At 46.9% G+C, this 26,617-nt stretch overlaps 1 protein-coding gene and 1 long non-coding RNA gene across 16 annotated transcripts in view; both read right to left on the bottom strand.

The window, feature by feature from the left end:
* Positions 1-26,617, bottom strand: part of AGBL4 (ATP/GTP binding protein like 4) — a 1,422,311-nt gene that overhangs the window by 71,492 nt on the left and 1,324,202 nt on the right. For all 15 annotated transcript variants that reach the window (XM_038558098.1, XM_038558102.1, XM_038558088.1 and 12 more), the window contains one exon: positions 25,569-25,680. In XM_038558098.1, the coding sequence (XP_038414026.1) occupies positions 25,569-25,680 (112 nt within the window). The remainder of the gene's footprint in view (positions 1-25,568; positions 25,681-26,617) is intronic.
* On the bottom strand, positions 6,972-8,467 carry LOC119868275. The gene is made up of 2 exons (XR_005370239.1): positions 8,052-8,467; positions 6,972-7,654 (listed from the first exon to the last, which is right to left on the bottom strand). It is a non-coding gene; the product is annotated as an uncharacterized LOC119868275 (long non-coding RNA).

Here is a 26,617-nt window from a genome sequence, read left to right as displayed (position 1 = left end):
GGCTCCCGGTGCATGGAGCCTGCTTCTCCCTCTGCCTGTGTCTCTGCCTCTCTCTCTCTCTCTCTCTCTCTGTGACTATCATAAATAAATAAAAATTAAAAAAAAAAAAATGAAACCCCTAAAAACCCATAATCAAACACCTGGGTGCCCTAAATGGGATGAGGGCAAGGATGTTCTCAAGCAGTATCTTTGCTACAGGTTTTCACTGCCTCCGAACAGAAAATTTTGATGGTTATGAGCCACATCACTTGGCCAGAAAGCAGCAAGGAGGAAGGGGGCAGTTTGAGAGTCAAGCAAGGGTTGGACAGGGAGGTGTGGGGGACAAACCAGGCTTTATCTCTTGTTGGAAAGCAAATCCCAGAACAGGGCAGGCTCCTTCACTACAATCACATCCACATCCACATCCACATCCACATGAAAAGCCTTTATTTATTTATTTTTTTAAAAATATTTAACTTATTTATTCATTAGAGACACAGAGAGAGAGGGAGGCAGAGACACAGGCAGAGGGAGAAGTAGGCTCCATGCAGGGAGCCCGATGCGGGACTCGATCCCGGGACTCCAGGATCACGCCCTGGGCTGAAGGCAGATGCTCAACTGCTGAACCACCCAGGCGTCCCATAAAAAGCCTTTATTAAAATCTCACAGAATTAGTTTGTGGCTACTCTGTTCTTGAGTGGTCTGAAGTTTTCTGGGTGGATCCCTTCCTTTGACACATAAAATACTATATGAGCTACACAACTTATTCACAGTCATTGTCTCATTCCCACCACACCCATTTCACAGATAAATACACTGCTCAAGATTACACTGAGGAAGTAACAGAGCCAAGGACAGAACCTACATCTTTAATCCACAGTACAAGTTATTCTTCTCTATCGTTCTGCCTTGATCCTCTAATTTAGCTTCTGAGGGGAGCCCAGAAGGTGAATTAACACAAAGCATGGAAGGTATCTCGGTATAGGAGTATTGGATCCTCGATGACCTGCCTCTGTCTTCAACCTCGTTTCCTGCTGTCTGCTAACAGGCATGCAATGCTTTCACCATGCCAAACTGACAGCTTCTAGACCATGCTACGCTCTTCCTTGCCTTCCAAGGTTCACTCATGCTGTTCCCTCAGCCAAGAAGGCCTTGCCCTAGCTGGCCATTCTCCAGGGTCTAGTATAAGCTTCCCTTCCTCTGTAAAGACTTCCTAAGCCCATGTGAATATGCTTGACAACACCCTCTTCCACGTGTCGTTCACTCAGCCCAATGTTTTTACTATCCTCACCTCACGGTCTCATTAGTATTGTGATGTGTGTCTATTTGGTCCACTGGACCAAGTGTCAGTTGAGATCTGTAATCTTTATACCTCCCACCCCTAGCACAGTGCCTGGCTAGGCACATAGTAGGTGCTAAGGAAATCCTTCCTGAATGAGTAAATGGATGAGTTAACGGGTGGAGAAGAAAACATTCCTGAGCAGGGCCCATCCCCATCCTTGATTTTCTGGGAGCATTGCTGTTGTGGAACATGGAGAGAGAAGGTCAGACATTAAAGGGATATAATGAGTAAAAAATTCTTCCCTGTTCTCTCTGGTTCCTTCTCTTTTTATTTTTCTTCTTGCTCTTGGAACAAAAATAAAGAGTACATCATAAGCAAAGCTGTATTTTCTGTTTATTGCCACCAGGTTAATAACAGTAATGGTGCGGGAAGAAAATGAGGTGTTATGTAAAATCCTGCATTGCAGATTTTGCTGCTGATGTAAAGAACTCAATAAAGTGTAACACTTTAATCATAGAGATAAAAATCACACGGCAGCTTCCCACAGGCTCCTGGAGCCTAAGACAAAATGGTTGTGGGGAAATGAGAGATGAGAGAAGAATATTATCAGGCATCAGAAAAATTATGTTTGGGCTTTTGTGTGTGTGGTTTTTTCCTTCGTCTCTAAGAAATGGAATAAGATTTTTCTATCTTCTTTTAAGACATCTTGTATGAATTTCTGTATTCTCTGGAGGCCATGCTCAGATTTCTGGGGGAAGATTTGCTCATTCTTTGTAAAAATTGATTTGTTTAGGGAGAACTGAATTCCTGCCTTTTAGGTGATTCGGTGGCCTTTCAGAAAACAGAGGCTGTCTCTAAAAACGAAAGCAGGATTGGGATGGAGTCAAGAAGGTTGGCGATAGTAAAATCTCTATTTTTATGATGGTCTTGTAATGCAGAGAAAGATCACAGCAGTAGATGGACGCTCTTGTTAAGAATTCAGCCAACCTTCCGAAAATTACCTTCTTGCTTCTGTGCCTTAGTTTTATCAGTCTTCAAACAAGGACCTTCACTAGATGGAAAGAACATTCTAAAGGTTGTTCTAGCTCTGACACTTAACTGTGAGGCTCTGGGCAAAGAGGCCAGTGGCTTGGCTTTTGACACTGGCTGTTGTGGTTCTGAACTACTGCGTCACCACCCAGCTGACCCGTTTCCTCTCTATCACCCCCTTCCCTCCCTTGACACCCAGCTCTGCTCTCGACCCTGCAGCCAGAGTGATCAATTTGCAATAAGAGAAAACTATACGTACACCCTGGAGCGAGACTAGGGTAAATGCCAGCAGGAAGACCGAAGGGCAGCAGCATGTTTAAAGAGGTTACTGAAAAGCAAGGTAGCCAGTGTACCTGGAGCAGAATTAGCAGAGCAATGCCAAGCGAGAGTGCAGGGCCAGGTGGGGTGGGTCTCAGAGCCACTGCAAGGGCTTCCCTGTCCCCAGATGAGGCAGTGGGAGTGCAGCTGATGTTCGCAGACAGGAGACATTGCTATAAGGCAGCATGAGCATAGGTCATGAAAAGAGAAGAGTTTTGGAACTAAAGATCTAGGCTCAAACCCTGTGTGACAGGCTGTGTGACATTGGAGGAGTCACTTCATTTCTCCAAGTCTCTGTTTCCTTGTCAGCAAACAGGAGGTTATGATAAAATCATTCCTCTTACAGGGTTGATGAGGGTTCGGTGGGTTAGTGTGTGTCCAGGTGCCTGAAACGTGGTAGGCGCTCAGGGATTTCTTTTCATTCCATAATAATTATTTCAGGTGACACCACAAACAATATTCTAGGGCTGCACTGTCTAATACAGTAGTCACATGTGGGTGCCTCGGACTTTTTTTTTTTTAAAGATTTGTTTATTTATTTATTTATTTATGATAGACATAGAGAGAGAGAGAGAGGCAGAGACACAGGCAGAGGGAGAAGCAGGCTCCATGCACCGGAGCCCGACGTGGGATTCAATCCCGGGTCTCCAGGATCGCGCCCTGGGCCAAAGGCAGGCGCTAAACCGCTGCGCCACCCGGGGATCCCCTGCCTTGGACTTTAGAACATAGATCCATACACGACTATACTTGGACAAACACATATGATTCCATACACACAAACACATATACACAGACAAAACCACAAAAACTGAGTGTTCAGGTTAGCGACAATATGTTTCATTACTGAGGAAAAATAAATCTGACCCTTGACTCTGAGCCAATTCAGTGAGCGTTCAAAAAATCAGGTCCTGTGCTAAACACACTGGACGTTATATCACTACGTCCTTACAAGGACCCTCTTAGGAGATATTATCCTCAGCTTGTTGATTCGGACACTGAGGCCCAGAGTGACTGAGTAACTTGACTGTAGTCACAGAGCCTATAAGCAGCAGGACAGGACTTGCCTCCTGAGAGACAATACTGCTTCTTAAAGGATATTTCAGAGACAAAGGGCTTGCAGGGCAAAGTCACCACGCAGTCTTTACAGTCTTTGTTAAAGATGAGGATGTTGGGAACTGCCTGGGGAGTATTTGGGGATGAGTCACAGAAACTGTACAATTCAATAAAATCAGTTCCTCAAGGCTTTCAGCCTAGCTCTCTTGACGTATGGAATGTGGCAGTGTCCCATCTACAAGGGACCAGCTCAAATCTTCAGGAAAGTTCTGAAAGCCAAATGAATGGGTAAAGAAGACATTGTCCAAGCCATCTAGAACAGGGGTCTCTTTGTAGTTCACTTTCCTCTCTTACTTTATGGTCAACCACTGCATGGTGAAAGGTGTCCAGGGTAGGCGAGGGGGTCGCTGTGAGAGCCAATGTGATTGAGCAGTTCTGACTTGGTGACTTATCTGTGAAAAGAGATGTAAGCATAACTAGAGAGCCAGAGAGAGAGATGGATGGATGGATGGATGGATGGTCGGGTGGACAGACAGGCCACTAGACAGGCACCAAGCTAGAAACATGAAACAGCAGCTTCTATTTTAGCTTTTTGTGTGCTTCTACTACACTCAGGTCCTCTAGAAGGATGGTATTTTTTCTGATTTATTGTAAACTCCCCCTCTTACCAGATAGACAGCCAGGCGCCCAGCCTAGACTAGATACTTGATGAATGTTGCTTTAAAACAACAACAACAACAAAAACAAACAAACAAAAAAACCCACCCCACCAACACAGAATGTAACGCCTGAGAGGGAAATCACTAGACGACAATAATCCTTCACATTTGTACAGTAGTTTATGGTATATAAAAAGATTTCACATGCAATATCAGCCTTAATTCCCAGTCCAACTTTTTGAGGCTGGCATTATGATCCTCATTTTATTGATGAGGGACCTCTGTCCCAGCGTGGTGAGTTGTCTTGCTTAGGGTTATATGGGGAAGCGGAGGGCCCAAAGGGACAGGCAGGTTGGAGAGAGGCAGAGACTGATAACGAGATATAGGCAGAGACAAGACAGAGGAGACCAAGGCATGGGTCTGTGACGGAGAGAAGTGGAGGTGGACGGACCGAGGAGGAGCTCTCCCCCTTCCACTCATCCCCTCTGCGTGGCTGGAGGAACTTTCCTGAGCACAGGTCTGACCCTGGCAGGTCTCTACTCTATAAAGCGCTGCTGCTTCTCTTAAAGACTTCAGGATAATGATCTACTGCGAGGAGCCTTCCTACCCACTTCTCTGGCCTTCTCTCTTATCACTTTTCTAGAGCATTATTCTCTCTTGTCCCAGGACCCTCTTCAAGCCCTAGGGGTGCCGGGCTATTTTCAGGACTGTGGGCTTTTCTCCTGATCTTCCCCTGCTTGCGGACGCCTGGCCAGAACCTGCCGATCCCCTAAGCCTCAACATTACCATCGCTTCCCTTAGGGAGCCTTTCCTGACCACCTCCCAGCCTGACTTCATTTTCTGTCCTTCTAGGTCACCCTCTTCTTTATTACAATGAAGTAGGACAAACCCAACCTTGGAAATAAGAGATGTGGATTTAAATCCTGTTCACCCACCTATCGGTTGCAGGACTTGGGGCAAGTCATGGACCTGCTTAGCCTTGCTTTTCTCATCTCTGCAAGAAACCTGATAGCATCTGCCCCCAGGATTATTTCGGGATTAGGGATAATGTAAGAAAATGCCTGGCATAGAGTGCTTGCCGATAACCTGCCTCTCCCATTGGACTGTGGGCTGCCTGAGGGTGGAGGCTGGGCCCACCTGCTCTCCGCATCCCAGTGCCCAGTGCCTCACCCAGACTGGGCTTGCTGACTCCTTCCCACCCACACTAAGGCCCCTGGGCAGGATGTGCTTGCAGGTGCCAGAGGCACAGCCTATGGTCATCCCATAGAACCGCGGAGGTGGGGGAGAAGGACAGCTGCAGAGGTGGGGGTGCACCCTGAGGGGGAGGTGACCCAGACCTATACAAGGTTTGTGTTGCGTGTTTGGGTTTCATGTATTTTGAAGATAAAAGATGATGTTTAAAAAACATTAAAAGGCTGCTTTGTTTCCTCACCTCCAAACCTCCAGAGCAACTATGTTTCGTTTTGACTGTCATGAAGCATGTTTAGGGAGAAAGTGCCATACTTTCTTGTCCTTCCCCAGTTTTCTTCATTTCCTTCCAACTTATTTTCCCAGTGGATTCGGATTCCTTGTCATTCTCTTCCTTCCTTCCTCTCCTTCCTCCCACCACCGTCCCTCCCGGCTGGGCCCATTCTCTACCCCAGGAAACCAGCTTCTGGAAGATGAGGACCTACTCCTTTCCCCTTCACTCGTGCATGCACACATGGAATCTGGAAGAAAGGGGGCATCAAATGCAAGTAAACAGCCTCAGCATGCTTGAGGACAAGAAACCAGCCCACAGCAGAGATGCAGGGGCTGGCCAGCACATTGATCCTCCTCCCTGACTGCCAGAGCAGCACCCCCACCCCTCCCCGGCCATAAACACCCGCTAGGGGTTGGGCCAGAGCCTTCATTGAGATTCTGTTCACAGGGGAGCACCCACTGCCCAGCCTGCCCAGCTCTGTCAGGTGCCCTGATAGCTATGTGAAAAGTGACAATTGCCTGGGCCTCTGGCAGCCTGACAAATGGCTTAGAAGCAGGCCTGAGGCTCCCTGGCGGAGGCCCAGGGCTGCTGCGAGCTTCAGTGAAAGGTGGGAGGGAAGGGAATCTCCTGTCAGAGGGCCTGACTTCAAGGCCGGGAGCAGAGAGAGCAAGAAAGAGCAGGGGAGGGGAAGAGAGTCATAAGGAAGGACCTCAGGCTTCCCGGTGCCCCCCTTCCCCATGGGTAGAGAGCTGTAGGGATTGAGTTCACATTCCAGGGACAAGTGCTGTCTATAGGACGGCAGGGACAACGCATTTGTTTCTCCACCCATAAAATGGGGACAACAATATTATCTAACCGTGGTGAGAACTAACAAATACAAATACACACACATATGTGTTCTAAGCCAGCAATCCTTACTATTTCATGAGAATGAAATATCGTCCTCATTTAAAAGATAAAGTTTCAGAGAGAATGCCTCACTTGCCCAAGGTCACAAGCTAAATAAGGGAATGGATTTAAAACCAATCTGCAAGCCTGCAAAACATATGCCCTTCATCAGTAGGCCATATTATAGATGGGCATTCTGTGTGCTTCTTTGTCTCCATGTATTATCTCTACTGATATAAAGGAAATAAGATTTTTTTTTTTTGGACTCCCTGGTCAGAAAGAAGCAAACACAAACTCAAGATAAAAATCAATCCCCTTATTTTTAAAGTTTAAGTGCTGCAACATTCCACGATGGGGAAAAGAAAAATACACAGCGAGGCTCAGAAATGAGGGGAGCTCTCTGGGCCCTGGGAGGCTGAGAAGGGGGAGGAAGTGAGAGCTAGAGGATTGAAGGCTGCAAAAGCAGAGGCTGGGATGGCCGCTGGCTCCACCCACTGCCAGAGAGCTTGAGGGCCTGCTGCTAGGCAAGGGTGGCTGCTCTTTGTGGGGATCAGCGGCTTGCTTGGACAGGACAGAACCACGTTCATTAATTCATTCAACAAATACTCACAGAGCACCTATGTGCCTCCCACCCTGCGCTGCATGCTTGCATAAAGAGAAATAAGCCCCAGTTCCTGCAGCAGGGGGTTGCACCATCAGGCAGGACAGAGGGAGAAATCAGGCAGCTCCAATGCAGGATGGTGAGGGTCGTGACAGAGGCCCCCGAGGCCCGAGGGCAAGGGGGCAGAGGAGGGCACGGACCCCTGGGGGTGGCCGGGACACAGAGGGCTCCCTGGAGAAGTGGGGTCTACATGGTGAGGGCAGGACCCACTGGGTTACATAGATGAAGGTGAGGCCAGGCAGGGGGCTCTAACCCTACGAGGCTCAGAGCCGAGGTCTGCACATGGTGGCTGGTCGAAGATGAAAGTCACAGTCCTTGAAATCCTATAACCCAGAAACAGGGACCATTAGCAATTTCCCCCCAATGCAGACAAACCTAAGGATAGCTTCTGGCTGAATAGACGGCTAAAGGAAAAGCTTTTATAAAAGCAGAATATACTATAAATATTTTGTTTGCAGAGGTATTGAATTCAATTCTTCTTGAGTTTAATAGAACTTAAAAGAATCATCTTCACAAAACAAACAAACAAACAAACAAACAAACAAGACAGCCTTGTTTCCTCATAAGAGACATTATTTCTTAAAAGATATTTCTAAGGTTAAAAAAAAGAAAGAAATGATGAGAAATATTAAGAGGTTGAAGCCATTCTGGCTTTTTTAAACTACAGGTTTGAATTTTAGTAGAAACACTAAAGAGGGAAGAGGGAGGTTAGACACTTACCAAAGATCACACAGCTAGTCTGTGGTGCAGAAGGAACATGAACTCAGATACAGCTGATTCTTTCTATTATGTTCTTTGCTTCCTGAAGCCAACTTCCTTGTTTTAAAGATCAGAAACTGAGATCCAGAAAGGGTGACCGACTTCCCTAAAGTCATATTTTGATTGGGCAACAAGGAAATTTTGGTGGATCAGATCCTTGCTCTTCACTGTTCTCTCTTCCCTGTGACAAGGGGTCTCCTGCTGTCATTTGCTTATCTGAGAATCCAAGAGGAGTATACGTATATCCCCGCCTCGCTGACTTTGGCCTTGGCCTTGGGACGTGCTTTGGCCAATGGGATGTGAACAGTCATCACATTTGCCACTTCTGCGTGGACACTTTGGATGGGATTTGCATGTCTGCCCTTCGCCATGAAAGTGGCCAATCCTAGATGGGGAAACACTTTCAGCCAGGGCCGCAGATGAGAAGCAGGTGGAGCTGTGCACAGCCCGTGGAGCTGGGGCTGACGAGAGTGTGGCACGAGCAAGGAAGAAACGTTGGCCGTGATAAGCTACCAAGCTCTTGAGGTTGTTACCACAGCAAAGCTGATGCATAGAGCACAGTGTCTTGCAGAAATCTGTTTTTCTCATGCTCAAAGTCACTTTCAATGGTGCAATAATTATGAATGCAGGCCATGAGGGTAAGGGCTGTGTTTGTGAACATTTTAAGCACTAAATGAATAAGAAATAATTAGAGAAGGAGTTGAAGAGGATATGGTACAGGAGGAAAAAAGTATCTGCGGTCCAGATTTCCAAGGTGTCTAAGGTCCGGATTTCCAAGGTCCCCTTCTGATGAAAAGAAACTGGTGCTAGAAGCCCACTCTTTTGGCCAAGAGACAGATGAGTCAGACGTGGCGGTTTCCTTCTCGCACTCCTGCCACATGAAGAGCCATTGGCACGGACTATAAGACATGCGTACCCACAGGCACCTAGTTCTTTTTCTTTCTTTCTTTTTTTTCAGGCACCTAGTTCTGAAACAGAAGATGCTATGGAAAAAGATGCAGTAAATGCCCCCAAATGAATCTATGCCACCAAATCACTGTGTGACCTTGAGGAGGTCATTTTCCTTTTGGCATCACTTTTCTCATTTGTAAAATGAAGAAGCTGAATGAGAATCTCTCATTTTCCTTCTGGCTCCGACATGCTATGATTTGATTGCCTCAAACTCATTAGTCCCAACTGGCTTGAATGGGACCCAGTAGTATTGAGGATAATCATAGGAATCCATCAAAACGTAGCCCAAAGAAGGTAATCTTGAGACTAGAGTGAGATAACTTAGGGAAAGTGCTTTGCATTCGGCGAAGGGCTCTGTTGTGTGATTTTTCATGGAAAAGAGGTGGGCAAATGTGCCCCTTGTCTCCTAACTTGCCTTTTGCCAGCAGCCTTCCCCCAACTTGTAACTTCTAGCAACCTTTCAGGCCATCCTACCTCACCCTCTTTTCTCTCTTCAGAAAGAAAAGTAGCTCTAACCCAAAGGAGGCTGGGATGACACAGTGTAGGACATCAGTCATGTGCTGGGGGAGGGCAGAGAGCAGAGAGGAGAAACCAGACCTCAGAATTCAACAGATCAGGGTTGGAATCCCCATGTCTCTTTTTGCTCATATATAAAATGGGGGTGACTCTTACTTAGCATGGTTGTTCTCAGGATTAAATGATATAAAAAAGCTATGGGCACACATAGCACTCATTTACCCCTGGACAAGGACAACAGGCTTCCTGGAAGTGGTGGCGTGAAGACAAAGCTGAGTGCTGTATAGAATCTTGAGAGCTGAGCGGAGAGGAGGGGCAATCGTTCATAGAGAGGAATGTGTGGGGCGAAGGTTGGGGATGAGTCCCTGTGTACTGAGGGAGGCTGGTGGTTGTGAATGTGGGGAGTCGTGTCCTTTAGTAAAGAAGGAACAGGCAGAAGAGTAGAAGTTTCATGGAAGGGACATAGAGAAAGGAGTCTAAAGCTTTAAAGGTGGAGGCTCTTAATCCAGTAGGTAGTGGGGATCCCTGAAAGGCTTTAGGAAATTATGCTTTAGGAAGTTGTGACTATGCTGGTGCATCTTGGGAGAGAAGCTGCAACCCCACCCAAACCAAGGTGTGGGGAGGGAAAGAGATTGTCACCACCCCAGAGGAGCTCTGTTGCGGTGCTCCTCTGACATAGAAATCTGAGCCTTGGGGAAAACATCAGACTCCAGCTTGAATTAAAACAGATGTGATTATGGTAGAAAAAATGTCTTCAAGACTTTAAAAGTTCAATTTCCTTCCTTTTAATCTTTCAAGAGAATCACCAGTTTTAAACCCAAGACACTGAAAATCCTACGTAATAAAATGAATCCAGAACTCCATTTGCTGATCAGACCTGAGTTAGATTGCTTTTATTACTTGCTTTTCTTTCAGTAACCTGAAGCTCACAACGCCAGTGGGGCCACGGTGGGCCCAAAGGTTTGGTCCTACCATAGGTTATGCCCTTGCTACTCAGAACAGTCCTCGAACTAAAAACATCAGCATTACCTGGTAGCTTCTTAAAAATGCAGATTCTCAGATCCCACTCTGGACCTTCTGATCAGAATTTGAATAGTAATGAGATACCCAGGTGTATCCTGCACATTAAGGTTTGAGAGGCACTGAGTTACACCAGGCCTTCAGATTGCAGGAATTCTTTACAACCAGAGGAGGTCAGAGTTGGTCCAACCTCTTCATTGAAGTAACCAGGACTTAAGATCCGGAGAGAGGCAAGAACTGTGTTTTCCAAGGTTACACAAGTAGTAAGTATGATTGGTATGGTAAGGTTAATAACGGTAGACCATGGAATATAATAAAAAAATAACTCTCTATAGCTAGCTGGAGATGAAGTACAGTACATCGCAAGCGACTGCAGTTTTGGAGTCAACTCTATGTGCAAGATGTACAACCCAGGCAGGCCAAATTATTTCATCTTTCTGAGCCTCATTTTCCCCTTTTGAGCAAGTGGGAACTTTAAGATCCTCTTGATAAGGATGTGACGGTTAAGTGAAAAGATGTATGTGGAATACTTACCACAGTCCGGTGCTCACTAGATAGTAACTGTGAGATTTCAGAGATGCAGCCAGAACCCAACGCTTCAGAATCCTACCTACTGTCTTTTCTCCTAATCACAGAGTCAATCCAAGTCTTACTAATGGGCATGGTTTTCTAATGTAATAGGAGTTCCCTCTGCAGGATGGATAGCCCCTTCTGTGTGTCCACGTACCTCTGAGCTCTTTCATCTCCTGGCATTTACACACACCTACAATGGCTGGATCTCTTCTCTGTCTTCCCCACTAGAACACATCTTGCCTTAGAACAGGTACTGTGGCTTTTATCTCTGTCTCCCCAGAGCACATCATAGTAGATGTACTGGCACATGGAAGGAGTGAGGGATGGAAGAGAGGTGGGAAGAAAGAGAGAAGGAGGAAGGAAAGGAGGGAAAGAGGGAGGGAGCTGGGAAGATGTTGGGTGTTGGAAGGCAACCATTTTACAGCATGATGGATTCATTCAGAGAAATAGCTTGACAGTACAGAATTCATCTTTTTATGACTGTGACAACACTAATACATTTATTTCCCTTCTGAAATTAACTTTCTAATATTAAGAAAGGTCAAGATGAACTGCAGCAAAATGAGACATTTTGTCATTTTTAACAAATTATACCAAAGCAGACTGTCAGATTAAAGGGGTCACCGTTTTGAGGTCTAAACGCTGGTGCTGATTGCATAATCAGAACTAATGCTTGTCTTTCTCACCTTTCCCTGCTCACAGACCTCTAATGGCTCCCTTTGGCCCAAATGATAAAATTCAAATATCTCGGCCTGGTGTTCTGAGGCCCTTGAGAGTCTGATCACTTCTTAAAATATCCATTCCTTCCCCAAAAGGACATTCTAACCAGCCAGACCCACCTTCTTCCTACTATTCTCTTCCCCTATTGACTTTGCCCATGTGATGCCTCTTGTCTTAACTGCCATCTCTCCCACTGGACGTTCAGAGAGTCTCTCTGTCCTTTCTCTGCCCTACCCATCCAACCCGCTGCCTGGCCCCTTGTTCCTCAGGACTTGGCTTGCTCTGGTCTGAGCCTGCCACGTCTGATCTTTTAGCCTTGAGTTGGCCTTGACCATGGCTTGGATGCGGAGTTCCCTCTGCCTCACCCACAGTTTGCTCTACTCTACCTGGAGGTATTTGGGGAAGCCTTGGAGGTCTATGAGAGGACACTGAGTGTGGGTGATCTGTTTAAGGGAAAAAAGAAAGAAAAGAGCCCTAACCCTCTGCCCTGTTCATTCTGCTCCCATCATCCTTTGATCCATCCATTTGTGAACTCGGCCCTGGGCCAGAAGGGGGACATCTGGACTCAGAAGAATGAAAATTAAGCCCTGACTCTATCTTTTGGGAAAATTACTTAATAACTGTAGTCTTTAGTTTCCCCATTTGCAAAACAAAACACATAATCCCTACCTCACAGCATTACAGCAAGCATCCTATGAATGCTTGTATGTGATGGTGTTCTGAAAGCTATACATCTCTGTGACATATTAGTAAAAATAATTATGACAAGACTCATGTGCTAGTGACTCATCCCAAGGGCCTACAGTGCATGTGCTCCAATCTGGTAGAGGTCACAGGGGCCTGAGTTTGAGTCCCAGCTCTACAGTATTGTCTCAGTGTGCAACCTTGGGCATGCCGGTTCCCTGCCCTGGGCTTATGTCTTCTCTCTCTATTCTCTTTCTATGGAAGATTAATTTGGAGCACCTCTTAAGATATTCCAGCTTGAGGTTCTCTGGTTCCATATAGAGTTCTCCAAGAAGCCAGAATTAAGTTACTGATTCAAGGTTAAAAGTGACCGCATTGGAATCAGCCAGCCCCATTCAAGATCCCAACTCCTAATTTACCTGGCATGTTCAAACCATGGAGTCCATTCTGGAATTCTTAAAGCAAGTGCTCCATATAGTGGTTGGGAGAGGGGCAGGGTATCCAAAGTAATGGCATAAACCTGGTATTCCATTTACAATGTCAACTAAATCTAAATACAGTGGAGATAATTCTGAACATTTGCTACTAAAAGAGGTGTCATCATATTAAAAAAAAAAAAGCTAAATCAATAGAACTCCTCTTTTCTAGGTTTGCTGTTTACATGTCTTTTAAACATGAAAGAGGACACCCCCCTACCGAGAAACGTTGAGTGTCCTGCTAGCTGCTCACCCCACACTGCACTGTGGAAGTGGGCCCTGGGGTCACGCAGAGCTGGCTTCCATTTCCAGCTCTGCGCCCGCCCGAAGTATGACCTTGCAGGTTCTAACCGCTTTTCATTTGTTCCTTCTTGAGACTGACATTTTACTGATGTGTTAGGTATTGTGCCCTGGGCGAGAGAATGCAGAGGTGACAGAGATATAGTTTTATCCTTCAAGGAGTTCACAGCTGAGTAGAGAAAACAAGCACATAAACCAATCTGCGTGATGTGGAGTGATAAATGTGTGCGCCAGGGGAGACTGCGCTCAGGTGGGGAGTTGTGGGGGGTCGTGCATGCTGAGCCTTACTTTTCTCACCCGAGAAACAGGGATAATGATGCCCATTTCCTATGGATTAGATGAGGCAATGCTGAGCACTTAATAGATGCTCAATAAGTATCAGCACCTTCCCCCTTTCCTACTCCCACTCCCACACCCGGGTGCTGAGAGGCTGTTTTCATCTGCCCCACCTGCTCCAGAAGATCCAGTCACATAGCAAAGATGTCTCTTAAAGAATGTGCCTTAGCAGCTGGAGGATTTTTCAAGGTCACAGCTGGAGCTAAACTCTAACAGGAAAGAAACTGTCCATTTGTAACTGAGAGTCAACTTTTCTGACTGCTGAGTGTGTGCTGGTTGTGCCAGGAGTGTAAAGAGCTTTGGCTTTGACAGGCCCTGTGGGCACAGCCAGAAAGGGGCCATTTCTGTTGAACGGGCTTATCTGCTAATCAGTGTCCAAACTCCACCTTCCAGTGAGACCCTGTCCAGAGTCTCAGCTGGTGAAACCTGCTCTGAGCCACACCCGGGGTCTGGAATTCTCCAGGAGACAGTTCCTGAGGGTTACGTTCCCTGATATTATTCACTTTAGAATCATCCTTGCTGTCGTCACACCTTAGGGATTATAGTGAGTTCCCCCTCCCCAACACACACACACACACACACACACACACGGTGCCCATACTCACACTGTAGGAATGACACAAATCCTCTTGCCTTCTGAATTCACCCAGAATGGATTAGAACAGACAAATATGGGAAGCCCTCAGAGAGAAAGGATCCCACCCCTGGAATTGAGCTTACTGTCCCTCAATGAAAGGTATTAGTGCAGCTGAAGAAAGACTCACAGAAGGGAGTTGGGCGGTGGTCAGAGAAGCCAAGATGAGGGCCGAGGCCTGCTCCCTGTCTTTTACAAGACCTACTTGCAATGCTATTTCAATAAACAGAGCTATGGCTATTTTTAAAATAATACAGCTTGAAGATGGTGATAGTGTTCTGAAATTAACCTTGAAATCGAGAAATTCACATTGAAATATCAGCTACTGTACACTACCAGATATGAGCTTATGATAAGAATACATGCTAACATTTATTGAGTGCTTATAGTTTACCAGACTTAGAAAATCCTATACCAAGTGCAGTGTCATTTTTCAATCCTTACAAGGGCATGATTTGAGGTTTGCTCTGGGGAAGTGGGGTCCCTGTCATGCTTACCAAGAGGACAAGGAATTGGCAGACTGCCTAGGATGTTAGGAGTCTGGATTTTGGCACGTCTGAGATAGGGGTTCTGAGAAGAGGGGAGTAGAGGTACAGTGGATGGGTGGTTGCATGCAAAGACAGACAGAAGGACAGCTGGTCAGAAGATCGATGCATAGACGGCTATCAACGCACCCCAGTTGCCTTCTATAATGTGGGCTGGGCTGGCTTCCTCAGGCTCCAGTCCTAGGGGTTGGCCAGCACCAAGTAGCTGCCTTGGGAGTTTGGTTCTATTTTACAAAATGAAGTCCCTCCTTACATCTGGGTGGCCAGGTCCCCTCCTCCTTCCATAACATTTTTTTTTTCAAATTTTAAACTTAAAATATACTTGTAGAAAATTGCTGGGAAATTAAAAAAAAAAAAAAAAAAAAAAGCAGAGATGAAGGAAACAACCCTTGTGCCCAGAAATGCCACTATTAACATCTACTTCATATCCATTCTTTTGTGTATGTTTTAAACCTAGTTGTTATATGTCTTAACATATAATACATAAGCAACTTTGTCTTCTGCTTCTTTTCACTTAAAATTATAGCATAAGCATTTTTACAATATTGTAAACTCCTCATAAACATCCATTATATGAATGTATCGTGATTCATTTAATCAGTTTCCCACTGTTTCCCACTGTGAAGGCATTTAGATTTTTTTCTCAGTTTTTCACCATTTATAAGTAATATGGACTTTTTTGGCATAAATCCTTATTCAGACTTCAAATTATTTTAGTCTAGGTTTGTAGTACTACAATTGCTGGCTAAAAGCTACAAACAAAACAATATATTTTAAGCCCCAGAAAGTCATAGTAACACGTTTTTCTCTCCCTTTTGAATTCCAAGTCATTTCCAGTCCCTGATAGAGAACCTCCTGGATTTCAGGATGAAGTCCAAGCTTCCTGGGGTAGCACACCAGGCTCTATGAGCGGTCTCGGCCTACCACCTTGCCTTACTTCCCCCCTTCTCCACATGCTCCCCTCAGTCCAGCACCCCGAACTCCTTAGAATTCTGAGTGTAGTCGCCTGTCTGACACACGTGCGCTCACACATGCTGCTCCCTCTGCCTGTAACGCTCCCCAGTCTGTCTAAACAACTCCTAGTCTTCCTTTAAAACTCACCTCCGAGTCACCTTCCCCAGCAAGCCTTGCCTGACCCCAAGTCCAGTAGACATGACCTGCTTCTCCCACAAAGCATCCAGACTCCTTGCCTGTCATGATGCTTACCACCTGTCCTGCCATCATTGGTTTACTGAGTCAGGAGCTCTAGACCAGGGGTTTGCAAGCTTCCTCTGGCCATGGAATCCTTTATTCAGACACATCTTTCATACTGATAAAGGTTAACCTCTGTTGAGAATATATGTGCTCTGCAAAGTGCCTTCAGCAAGTCCCAGAAATCGGTTTGGTTAATCCTCACAACGACCTCTTACAAATGAGGATGCAGATGCTGGGGAAGGGAAGGGAAGGGTCCTGCCCAAGATAACAAAGCTAGCAGGTATTGAAATGAGATTCAAACCCGGGCCTGAACCTGAGCTCTTAATCACAAAATTATACTGCTCCTGTTAAAATGAAGAGGAGCCACATGGGAGGGAGGGGGTCCTCAGACCTCTTGCCATTTTTCCAAAAACAGTTTGAAAACCCCTGCTCTACTCTGCATCATCAGTTCCTTGAGGGAAGTGACTATTTCCTATTTGCCTTTCTATTCTAATATATAGCGCCTGGGCTGTGAAAATGTTTATTGAATGGATAAATGAAAAATCTTTTTCTTTCAAAGATGACGGGGAAGTTACTCTTTTATCTTTATGCTTTACTAGCCTTGAAGTGAAAGCGAGCAATGCGAACCTAGAGGGACTTGCTGAGCGGGAGAGCACCAAGGCTCATTGGCCAGGCGGCCAGGCTGTGTCCAGGCCGATAAGACTTCCCACACCAGACACTGGGGACGGGTATGGGGCTTGGGGGGTGGGCATTAGAACTTCTGGAAGATGGGGCAATTTCTTGATGAAAGGTTAAACAGTGGAAGCAGTGATTAGTTTGGTCCTTTTCATCAGAATTCAGCTCTCTCCACCACGGTAAATAATGGACTAATTAGGCATCTGGCTTACTTGATTTCCCATGGCTAAGGCCAATTTCTGAAATGCAATATGCTATTTGATGTAGCAGCATGAATTCCTCCTGGGCTCCAGAGCCTCCCAACAGCAACAGCCAAAAATAACTCTCGGAGAAGTTCCCCACACATTGAACACAACACCTTAAATGTGACTTGTACTCTGCTATAGGCTGGATAGGCTGAGAGCCTAACGGGGTAACAGGCTTATGCTGATCCCAACTGGTTCAAACCAGAGGCCCGGAAGGGGAGGAGTTTACTGGGGTGGGGGGGGGCAGCGGTGAGAAACGGATAGGATGGGTTAATGGGAAAAGCCCCTGGACGAGATGAGCTGGGGCTATACTGGACTGGTTGGGTAAGGGAAAAGATGTTATCCCAGGACTATCCACAGAGACTCCTTTTTAGCTCATTGTGGCCAGATAATTGGATGACCGTGGCATAGGGAAAATGGGGAAGCGAGCTTGGTCTAACTTAGGAACGAGGGTAAGTTGAACAGACACCAGTAGCAGAGAGAGAGTAAAGAGAATTTTAGAATTTGTGGATTTGCGATGGAGATCCTACATGGCTCGATTCTAACATTCTAGAATTTCTGAATTTGTGAGCTTGAGAAAAAATTCCTTATGTGGGAGCTCTTGGTGACAAGGGATCAGCAAGGGCAAAAGATGAAGGAAAGAAGATGAGTCAGTGGAAATGCAGAACAATGAGAGAGAAGTGCGGGGGATGGGGGTTTGAAAGCCTAGGGTGCCATGGATTTCTCTGGGCTGCTTCAGTGCCATCCTGCTGGCAAACAACGTGTCAGATGAGGGGGCCAACAAGATTTCCCCAAACACTCATCAACAGCCTACTAAGTGTGGGTCCCTACCAGGGGATGGAGGTAGAAGCTGAAAAAGAGCTTCTGTCCTTGAGAAGCTCAGTCTAAAGGAGGCAGGGAAACAACCCCCCACCTGGAGAGACGGCTTTTTAATCAATGCTTAAGAGGTCCTCTTTGAGCTGCCAGTGAGTGGCCAGACCTGCCCAGGGAAGCAGGGAGGTAGATCCTTGGCTCTGAGGGGGTTTGCAATTTAACTGAAGAAATGGAAACCAGAGGACATCAGGGGAGATGCTGCTATGGCACCACGGCCCCCAACTACACTCCATGCATGTTTATGGAATAAACCCACTAGATGGAAGAAGCTGGGTCTGCTAATAGAAGAACAAAGCAACAAAATGCTCTGTGGGCCAAAGGGTTCAAGGAAATCTTAGAGAAGGTGGGCCTGGAGGTGCGTTCTGGAGATTAAGTAGAATTTGGAGAATGACTTCGTGTGTCTCTTGACTCAGCAAATTCTCGTCCCTCTTTCAGAACTCTGTTCACACGTTAATTCTAGGTCTTGGTGAGTGCATTTCTTCTTTCTTGCCTGTCTTTCCTCTCTCTCTCACCCAAAATGCATCCACGGAAGGTCTGTGCCCTGCACTGGGTGTCAGGGATCAGAGATGACAAAGGTGAAGTCTAAGACCTCCGTGGGATCCCAGTCTGTGGGAGGGTACAGGAGCTGGGGAGAGCTGGGTCAGTGAGGTAGGTGCTTGTAATGGCCAAATGCATAAAATATTAGTGGCTCCATTTCTCACATATTAAAGGCTATTTATAGCCATATGATCTCATCCTGAGAGAAATCCCATGGGACCGACATCCCAGTTGCCCAAATCGCCAAATAGGGAAAAATAAGACACAGAGTTTAGTTGGCCTGACTCAAAGGGAAGCTTCTGGAAGCTTTGCTGACCTTCATGCAGTTGAAACAATATGTATCTAGTTAGTCAATGAGAGGTATCCAGAGTCTTTCAGGATGAAAAGATGTTAGAAAAATTGAAGGAAAAATGAACTTGACAGGAGCCTTGCTCTGAAGTGGGAGATCCATCTCTCCGCTCAGCTTGCTTACCAAAGTTATAATAATCCAGAGAGTTAGAAAGACCACGGCTTTTATCACAGGTGGGAGAAGTCGGTCTTTAAAAAAGTAACGACTTGTCTTAAAATTTCTAAAAGTTTCAAAACCATCTCAAACTATTGTAGGAAAAACTGTAAACATTTCATGAACCCGAAACACCCTATGTTCTCCGAGCCCGCTGTGCAGTATTACGTTTACCTTTAGTCTTTGCTTCCATATTGAACCTTCCCCTGGTGGCTATTTACTGACTTACTGGGCCGTGTTGGTAGGAGTGGAAAAATATTCGAGTGGACCTAAATGTGTGACCTGCGGCTGTGGTGTGAGTGCATTTAGCCTATTCCTCGTGAAACCTCTGGCGGCTGGCTGCAGTCTGCACATTTCAACAGGGCATTCCTCTCCACCCGACCCAGGGCAAACATCCCTCTTCACCTTATAAAACACTTAAGGTCACACACATCAGGCCTTTCTCCAACCTCTGGGTAAGCAGGTCAGGGCTTATTCTCCCCTTCTAGCACATGGGCACACTGAGGCCTAGGACAGGAACATTAATGGGACATCTGCATGTGCTAAGCACCCTCCTAGGCATTCACTCCAGGCTGTCCTTCACTGGCAGACTTCTGTCCCTTGTCGTGGAAATCCTGCCCATCAGGGGAGTCTTCACAACTGCAAAATGATGCAGAGACGCAGATGGTTGGAGCCAAATGGGGCTCATGGAGTCATCCTTCAACCCCTACAATGTACAGACTGGGGTGCGGTGAGGCGGGAATGAAAGGCCCAGAGAGGGGAAGACACTTGCCTCGGAGTGCCAAGCTGATTAGTGGTTCGTCTGCTCTGGTGGGGGGTGCTAGTTCTCGGTCTCTCTTGAAGCTGGCACAGCTTTAGCTGCTCTCTGCAGGGGACTTTTGGGGGCATACAGCCAGACACTTGGGGATGGAATGAAAGTTTGGGAACCTACAGTCCAGATTCCTGGGCTCCCTAGGCCTCAGGAAGAGAGTCTGCTAAAGCCCTAGGGATGTGGTTTTCCCCCCAGGGTGGTCCTGCCTCTTCCTAGGGGGTGCTAAGCATCCTGCCATAGGGGATGCCAGAGTGGTGGCCTCCTGCTCTCCTGGTTTGCCCCTAAGTGTGTCTGTGGGTGGGGACGGGTGCCCCCAACCTTCTATCCCCATCCTTGCCAAGGTGGCTTTACCCCTTTTACCCAGGCGGTCAGGTACGAACACGCAGGTGTCCCTTTGTTTCTGGTGAGGAGCTGCCATCTAAGGGCCTTCTGATCTGGCGACCCAGTGAAACCCCTGCCCATGCTAAGAGCAGACCTCACAGCCCCTTCCTGCCACTTTAACTGAGTGGGGACACTGGGCCTGGCTGTGGGTGTGTGTGTAGGCTCTTGGTGTAACTGGACCGCTGCCTGCCTACCTGCTATGTACCATGTCTATGCTTTTGTGTATATGTTTTCTGTCTTATGTCTGTGAATGCATATGTCACGTGTTGTGTGTGAGTGTGTCTTCTGTGCAGTGAATGAGTGCTGGTTCTGCGTGTGCTAGGTGACCATGTCACCGACTGCTCTGTTTGTCCTGCAGATGTGTTATACCTTATTTATTTATTTGACAGAAAGAGAGCAGCTTCTCTTGAGGACTATAGGAGGCAAGCGAGGAAAAAAAAAAAAAACAAAAAACCTAGGCTGTGTTGCTCTATTTTAAAAACTGCTCCGTGTTGTTATGGCAGCTAATTTTCCTTAAATGATTTAAGGAAACAGATCTGTCTAAGAGCTACAGCCAAGTTGTTATAGCAACACAGGCCTTTCTCCTCCAGGAAAAGGGGGGTATCCCCCCACCCCCTGCCCTAGAGCATAGGAGCCTCTCACAAAAGCAACCCTTGGGCTCTGAGAGGCTCAGGGCAAAGGAAAGGACGGGAGGGGCCCATTCACCTCCCACCTGGGGGATCCCTGGGGATCCTCCTTAGCAACTGCCCTTGCAGCTCTCAGCTCCGGTCTCATTGTCCTTCACCTGGACTTCCACAAGAAGCACCTGATGGGCTTCTCTTCTTTCACTTCGTCTCATCTCCTTTGATCCACTCTCCACACTGCAGCTTTCAGAAGTTTCTAAAAGCGTATGTCATTCAACATAATATTCTCTATGGTGCCATGTTCTCTGCTACATGCTGGATAGGCACAGGGCAGTCCTTGAATGGCACGCCAGGAACGTTGGCCTTTACTCCACAAGTAATGGGGAGTCATTGAAAAGTCTTAATCAGGGGATAGAGACCCAGTTGGATTTAAATTTTAGAATGACACTAGAGTTTCTCAATTGGGGGACTGAGTGGTCGGGAATACTATTCATGGATCTCTGTCTCCCTTGATCAAATGTTTTTGATGGCTTTCTATTGACTACGCTAATTCTCAAGTTGGAGAGATGGTGTGTGCTGGGATAGTCCCAACAAGTGGCATTTTGTTCCATGGCCTTGATTTTTTTTTTATAGTCATGTTACTCAATTCAATTAAAAATCAATTTAAAGGAGGGCCTAAGACTTTTTAAGATTGTAACTGGACACAGGTGAGAGGAGGGCCTGTGCATGCTCTCGCATGTGAGTGACTCAGGTGGCACTACTGATGGTGTGATGTGAAGTCGCTGACATACTCTACAGTATACGTGCCAGGTAGGGGGTGAGCTCTCACCTAGAAGGTGCTATCCTCTCTGGGGCTAATTACCTGGGGAAGATGTAGAATGGTCAGACCTAATATCAGGGAAGGAGAAGCCTGGATATGAAGTAGAGTTGGAACTGGCTCCCCTGGTCTTCACACTGAAGGTAGTGAACTAAGAGCTGAATAAAACGTGGTCGGATGGTGGGAGGACAGGGACCCAGGGATCTGAGGGAGCTCCTGGTGGCCAGAGAAGGGTATCTAATTTAATGGTGGGTAGGATGGGGCAGGCCCTGAGGTCAGGAGATGACCAGAAGATGACCAGAAGCCTGCGTCAGGGGAACCAGAGTGGGTGATGCCATCTGAGCTTCTGTCCCTGTGAGTTGAGGACAATCTCAGCAGGTTGCAGGGAATGCTAGGAGTGGGTTTACATCCACAGATCAGAGCCTGAAGTAAAAAGGGCACAGCAATGGTGGCGCCAGTGTCTAGGACACTCTGAGGGAGAGATGAGATTGGGGAAATGTATGTGGTCCGGTTGCTTCCTTTCATTGGGGAAATCTTATTAAAACTAACTTACAGAGGCTCTGGTTTACTTCATCATTTGCTTCGCCTTTACTCTGAGCACCTGTTCAGAGCCAGGTCCCTGCTGGGCACTGGGGACTCTGAGATGCATCAGCCAGGCCCTGCCTAGGGGACAGTCCATCACAACCGGTAAACAAAAGCCATGATGTCCACAGGGGGCTGTCCCAGGAGTGGGCATGAAACACTTTATATCTAAGATCCAGTGTAGTCCTCTGGGTAAAACCCTCCGTGGTTAAGATCATCATTTAGTTCCCAAGGCCTGGAGACGGGGGAAGGGTTTAGTGAGCAAAACACTAGTGTAGGAAAGCAGCCTTTGAAGTAAATGCCATCATTAGCACAGGCCAGCAGGCTCCTTGCCCGGTGAGGACGCAGGAGGGCGCGTGCCTGAGACCCACAGGCAGGCTGAGCATATCACTTGTGCTCAACTCCAAAGTGAGCATGTCTGAAGCTTGTCTCCAGGCTCACTGCCTCTCCTGAGTTCCCACCTCAGGAAGGGCATCACATCTACACCACTGTCCGGGCCAAACCACGGACGTCATTCAAAACTCCTTCCTGTCCCATCAGCCAGTCGCTAAGCTGCCCACAGCTGGCTCCATAAGCCTCTCCAACCCTACAGCAGCAGCAGGCTCCACTGGTCTCCAGCCTCTAGCCTGGCCCCCTCCAAATCCACTCCCTCACAGGCACCAGGGGGCTCTTTCTGAAATGTAAAGCTGATTCTGTGACCTCCCCGTTCCCACAAGAATAAAGTCCAAATTGCACCCTATATCATAACCCCGTCTGCTCCTCTGCGCGCCCCTAGTGCCAGCCACACTGAAGTAGCTGGCGGTCTCGTGAGGGTGCCTCTCTCTCAAGGCAGGTGCACAGATGTCGCCTCTGCCTGGAAAGCCCTCCCTGCCCCGGGAATCTTTCAGCATCACCTCAGGTAGGGCTTCCTGGGCTGGGTTCCTTCTCTGGGCTCCCACAGCCCCCGGGCCTTCCTCCACAAATACTCCTGGGATAACTGCCTGCAAGTGCCTGTCTCCACCAGGCTGAGAACTCCTCAGGGGTGGATGGCAGCCTTGATGATTCCAGCATCCAGCACAGAACCTGAAGGAGTTTTGTGAGGAACAGCGGTGTTCACAGACATAGTGCCCACCCGCCAGGGAGGGTCTGCTGATTCTCTGCTTGCTGGCTCCGTCAAGCAGAAGGCCACCGAGATGGAGGAGTGAGGCCGTGAGCATTTAGAAACGAGGCCAGAGGCTGTCCTGACAGTTCACGTAGCTCTGGGTTGAGTGATTATGATGACGTGCACAACAGCAGAGGTCAGGAGGAGAAAGCATTCCAGGATATTAGGGCAGATGCCCTTGGGTACTGCAGTGTCTGCAACTGGACACAATGACTCTTGAAGTCCAATCCAAATAACGTCTGTTGAGGATCTGCTGCACACCAAGTACTGTCCTAGGTGCTTTCCCACAGCTTTAAAGTAGAAAGAGGGTGTAATTTATCATCTAAACTGGGACACTTCAAAGAGTGAAAGGGGCCACTGTTAATACTCTAGGACAACAGGTATGAATAGGAACTGCCCCAGGCAAGCCAAACTTACAACCATCCTGCCCACAAGTCACAGTTTGTGTGCTTTCCCCTCACCCCCATAACGCCACACACAATTTGTGAATCTATATTTATCAGCATTTACTTATTTAATGTCTATTCCCTCACAGATTGCAAGGGTTAGGGTTTTGTTCACTACTAGAAAAAGTCTCAGTGCCTACTGTATAGGAACTACTTGATAAATATTTGTGGAAAGAAGAAAGGCAAGACTGGAGTAGAAGCCTGGGCATGGAGAGCGGGAGTGGGCAAGAGAGAAGAGGTGGAGGGAGCTGGGATCCCTGACTCTCATGTTAGTGCTCCGTGTCCTTGCTTGGGTCCTAAAGGAGTGGACTTTCAGGAATAGCACAGCGGAGGCAATGGGCTGAGCATCCAAGTGTGCTTATTAGGATCCAACTAGCTGATAAGCAACCTATTCATGGCACAAAAAGCATCTGACTATCCCTGTCACTCAGTGTCACCTGATCTATGCTCTGCAGCGTGGATCAGTGCCCAGTTGTTTGCGAGCAAATCAATGACTTCTCAGTGATGACAGCAATGAAAGGCCCAAGCCTCTTCTCCTTAGCAAACTTAACCCTTCTCTCTGGTTCCTCCTCCGTGCCTCACCCGCCAGTTCTCTCCTCGGGGATTCATCTAAAACACCCTGTTTGTTCAGCGGCCCCCACTCTATCACTTCTCCTTTCCTATGTCTTTTGTTTTTTAATCATGCCTCATTGTCCTCTCTATGAATAACTGTTTTCTATCTATAAACCATATTACAGTTGGCATAACACGATTTGCCATGTTCAATCCAATTCAGTTCAACCAACAGTTTATTGAATTTTTATAATCAGCCAGATTGGGAAAAATGTAGAGGCAATGGCAGTCAAAGCGCCCTAAAATCACAGTTATCAAAGTTAGAAGAGATTCAGACTCCGATGTCATCTCACTCCAGTGTCTTCCAAACAACTGAGTCTCCTCTATGCACCATTTTGTCAGTGTCATTTAGCTTCAAGGTAAACAAAGTTTAGTAACGCAAAGTTCAGAGCTCCTACATCCACTCCATCTCAGGCAGCTCTAGTTGGTAAAAAGTTTCCTTTCTCTATAGGCCTGGCCTCCTCCTTTGGCCTCCACCCAGGAGATGTCTGTCCTATCCTCTCTGAGAGCTCTTCAGGGATAGAATGATTGTGGTCTACTTCCTTTATCTAACCGACGAAACCCCAACATCTTCTCCTATTTCTAACAGAGTCTTGCCCCTATAAGCAAACTCCATATGGACACCATTATTCCCCTTCATTCTGGACTAGCAGGCAGGCCCTATTCTCTGGGAACAGGTTCACCACTACCACCATAGCCCCCAAGTCCAACCATGTGGTTCCATTGTGGCTGTCCTGTCCTTACATATCCTTGCCTCGGGGGCCAGAGTTGACCTGCCCAGAGGTAGCATGTCCCCCAAGTTAGGCCAGTCACAGTCTTCGAGGACTGGAACTAGAAAACAAGATTGAATCACTCTCCAGTGGTGGAAGCCAATAGATGTGACACCTGACACATGTCTCCTACAGGTGGAGGAGGCCAGTCTAGTCTTTAGTGATATGAGATACTTGGGTACTCTTGTAACAAATTCTCTATTTTTCGTAAACTCATTCAAGTCATATTTCTTCTGCTTATAGCTGAAGAACCTTGACGAATATGAATCTGCTTTGCTATATTTCCTTTATCCCATGAGGCCTCCTGAACCCAGATGAACCTGATATTTTTGATGTGTAGAGGAAGACTCGGGTCTATCCGATTTAGAGACAAGAGCAGCAGGCCTAATACCCATCCTGGTTTTGACCCTGCACTCTTAATTTGTAGCTCCTAGTAGAATTTCCCAGGACAACACTGCCCTTTCCCAGATTAAGCCATAAAATCAGCAGGTGCTGAAGGGGTTTGGTTACTCACTGGGTCATTGTACATCTGGATGATGAGCTGTTTCACTCCATGCAGGGTAGGGTGAGCCCATGGAGAGGGATCCAGCCAGTGGCGGTTCAGGTCAAACCCCATCAGAGAGCACCTAGGTTGTACCCAGAGTCAGAGTCAGTATGAACAGGACAAGCCAAACTTGACACTTACCAAAATACAGCTAGGAGTAGGAGCAGTCCCTGTCGCATCTACCGAGCCTTTATTTTTTGCCAGAGACAGCTCTAAACATTTTACGTGCATTAATTCATTTAATGCTTTCAACAACCCTATGAAGTCACCATCATTATAATTCCCACTTTATGTAAGAAGAAGCTGAGTTCAAATATTTCTGTGGAGGAGTCTGATTTCAGCACCTGTGCTCTGAGACCACAGACACATGTACATCTCTCATATAGGGCAGGAGAAAGAAGCATTCAGGCTGAAGTCACGGGTGCCCCTATTTTTCCTCACGGTCTCACACCGCAGCTAATCCATTGTCTCTACCTTCAAAATGCATTCAGAACCCGACACCCCTTTATTACCCTCCACTGATACCACCTTGAAGTTGCACCAAGATCCCAAGTATTGTAACGATCTCTTACCTGGTCTTATTTCCACCTTGGCAACCTCCCAGCCCACTTCTAACCCCCCCACCCCATTTTCCACTCAATATCCAAGGTGATCCTCTAAAACATAAGTCAGATTATGTCCCTTTTAAAATCAAATGGTCCCTGTTAGGTGCAGAGTAAAACCCCTTACAAGCTACCAGTCCCCATGTGGTCCTTCCCTGCTAACTTCTCTGACCTCAGCTCCTACCACCATCCCTCCTGCTTCCTCTGTGCCAGATGCTGGACTCCTCATTGTTGTCCCAACACAGCAGGTGCATCCTTCCTCGGGGCTTTTGTACAGGCTGTCCCTCTGCCTGGAATCCTCTTCTTCCAGATACCTTAATGACTCGTTTTTACTTATGTCATATCTAATTTCAAATGTCAACTGCTCAGTGGAGGCTACCCTGACCACCTTCTCTGTACTCTCCCTTGAACACATTA

Source organism: Canis lupus, chromosome 15 (genome assembly GCF_011100685.1).
Source record: "Canis lupus familiaris isolate Mischka breed German Shepherd chromosome 15, alternate assembly UU_Cfam_GSD_1.0, whole genome shotgun sequence".
Classification (NCBI taxonomy): domain Eukaryota; kingdom Metazoa; phylum Chordata; class Mammalia; order Carnivora; family Canidae; genus Canis; species Canis lupus.
This window is presented reverse-complemented; position numbering and strand designations above follow the sequence as displayed.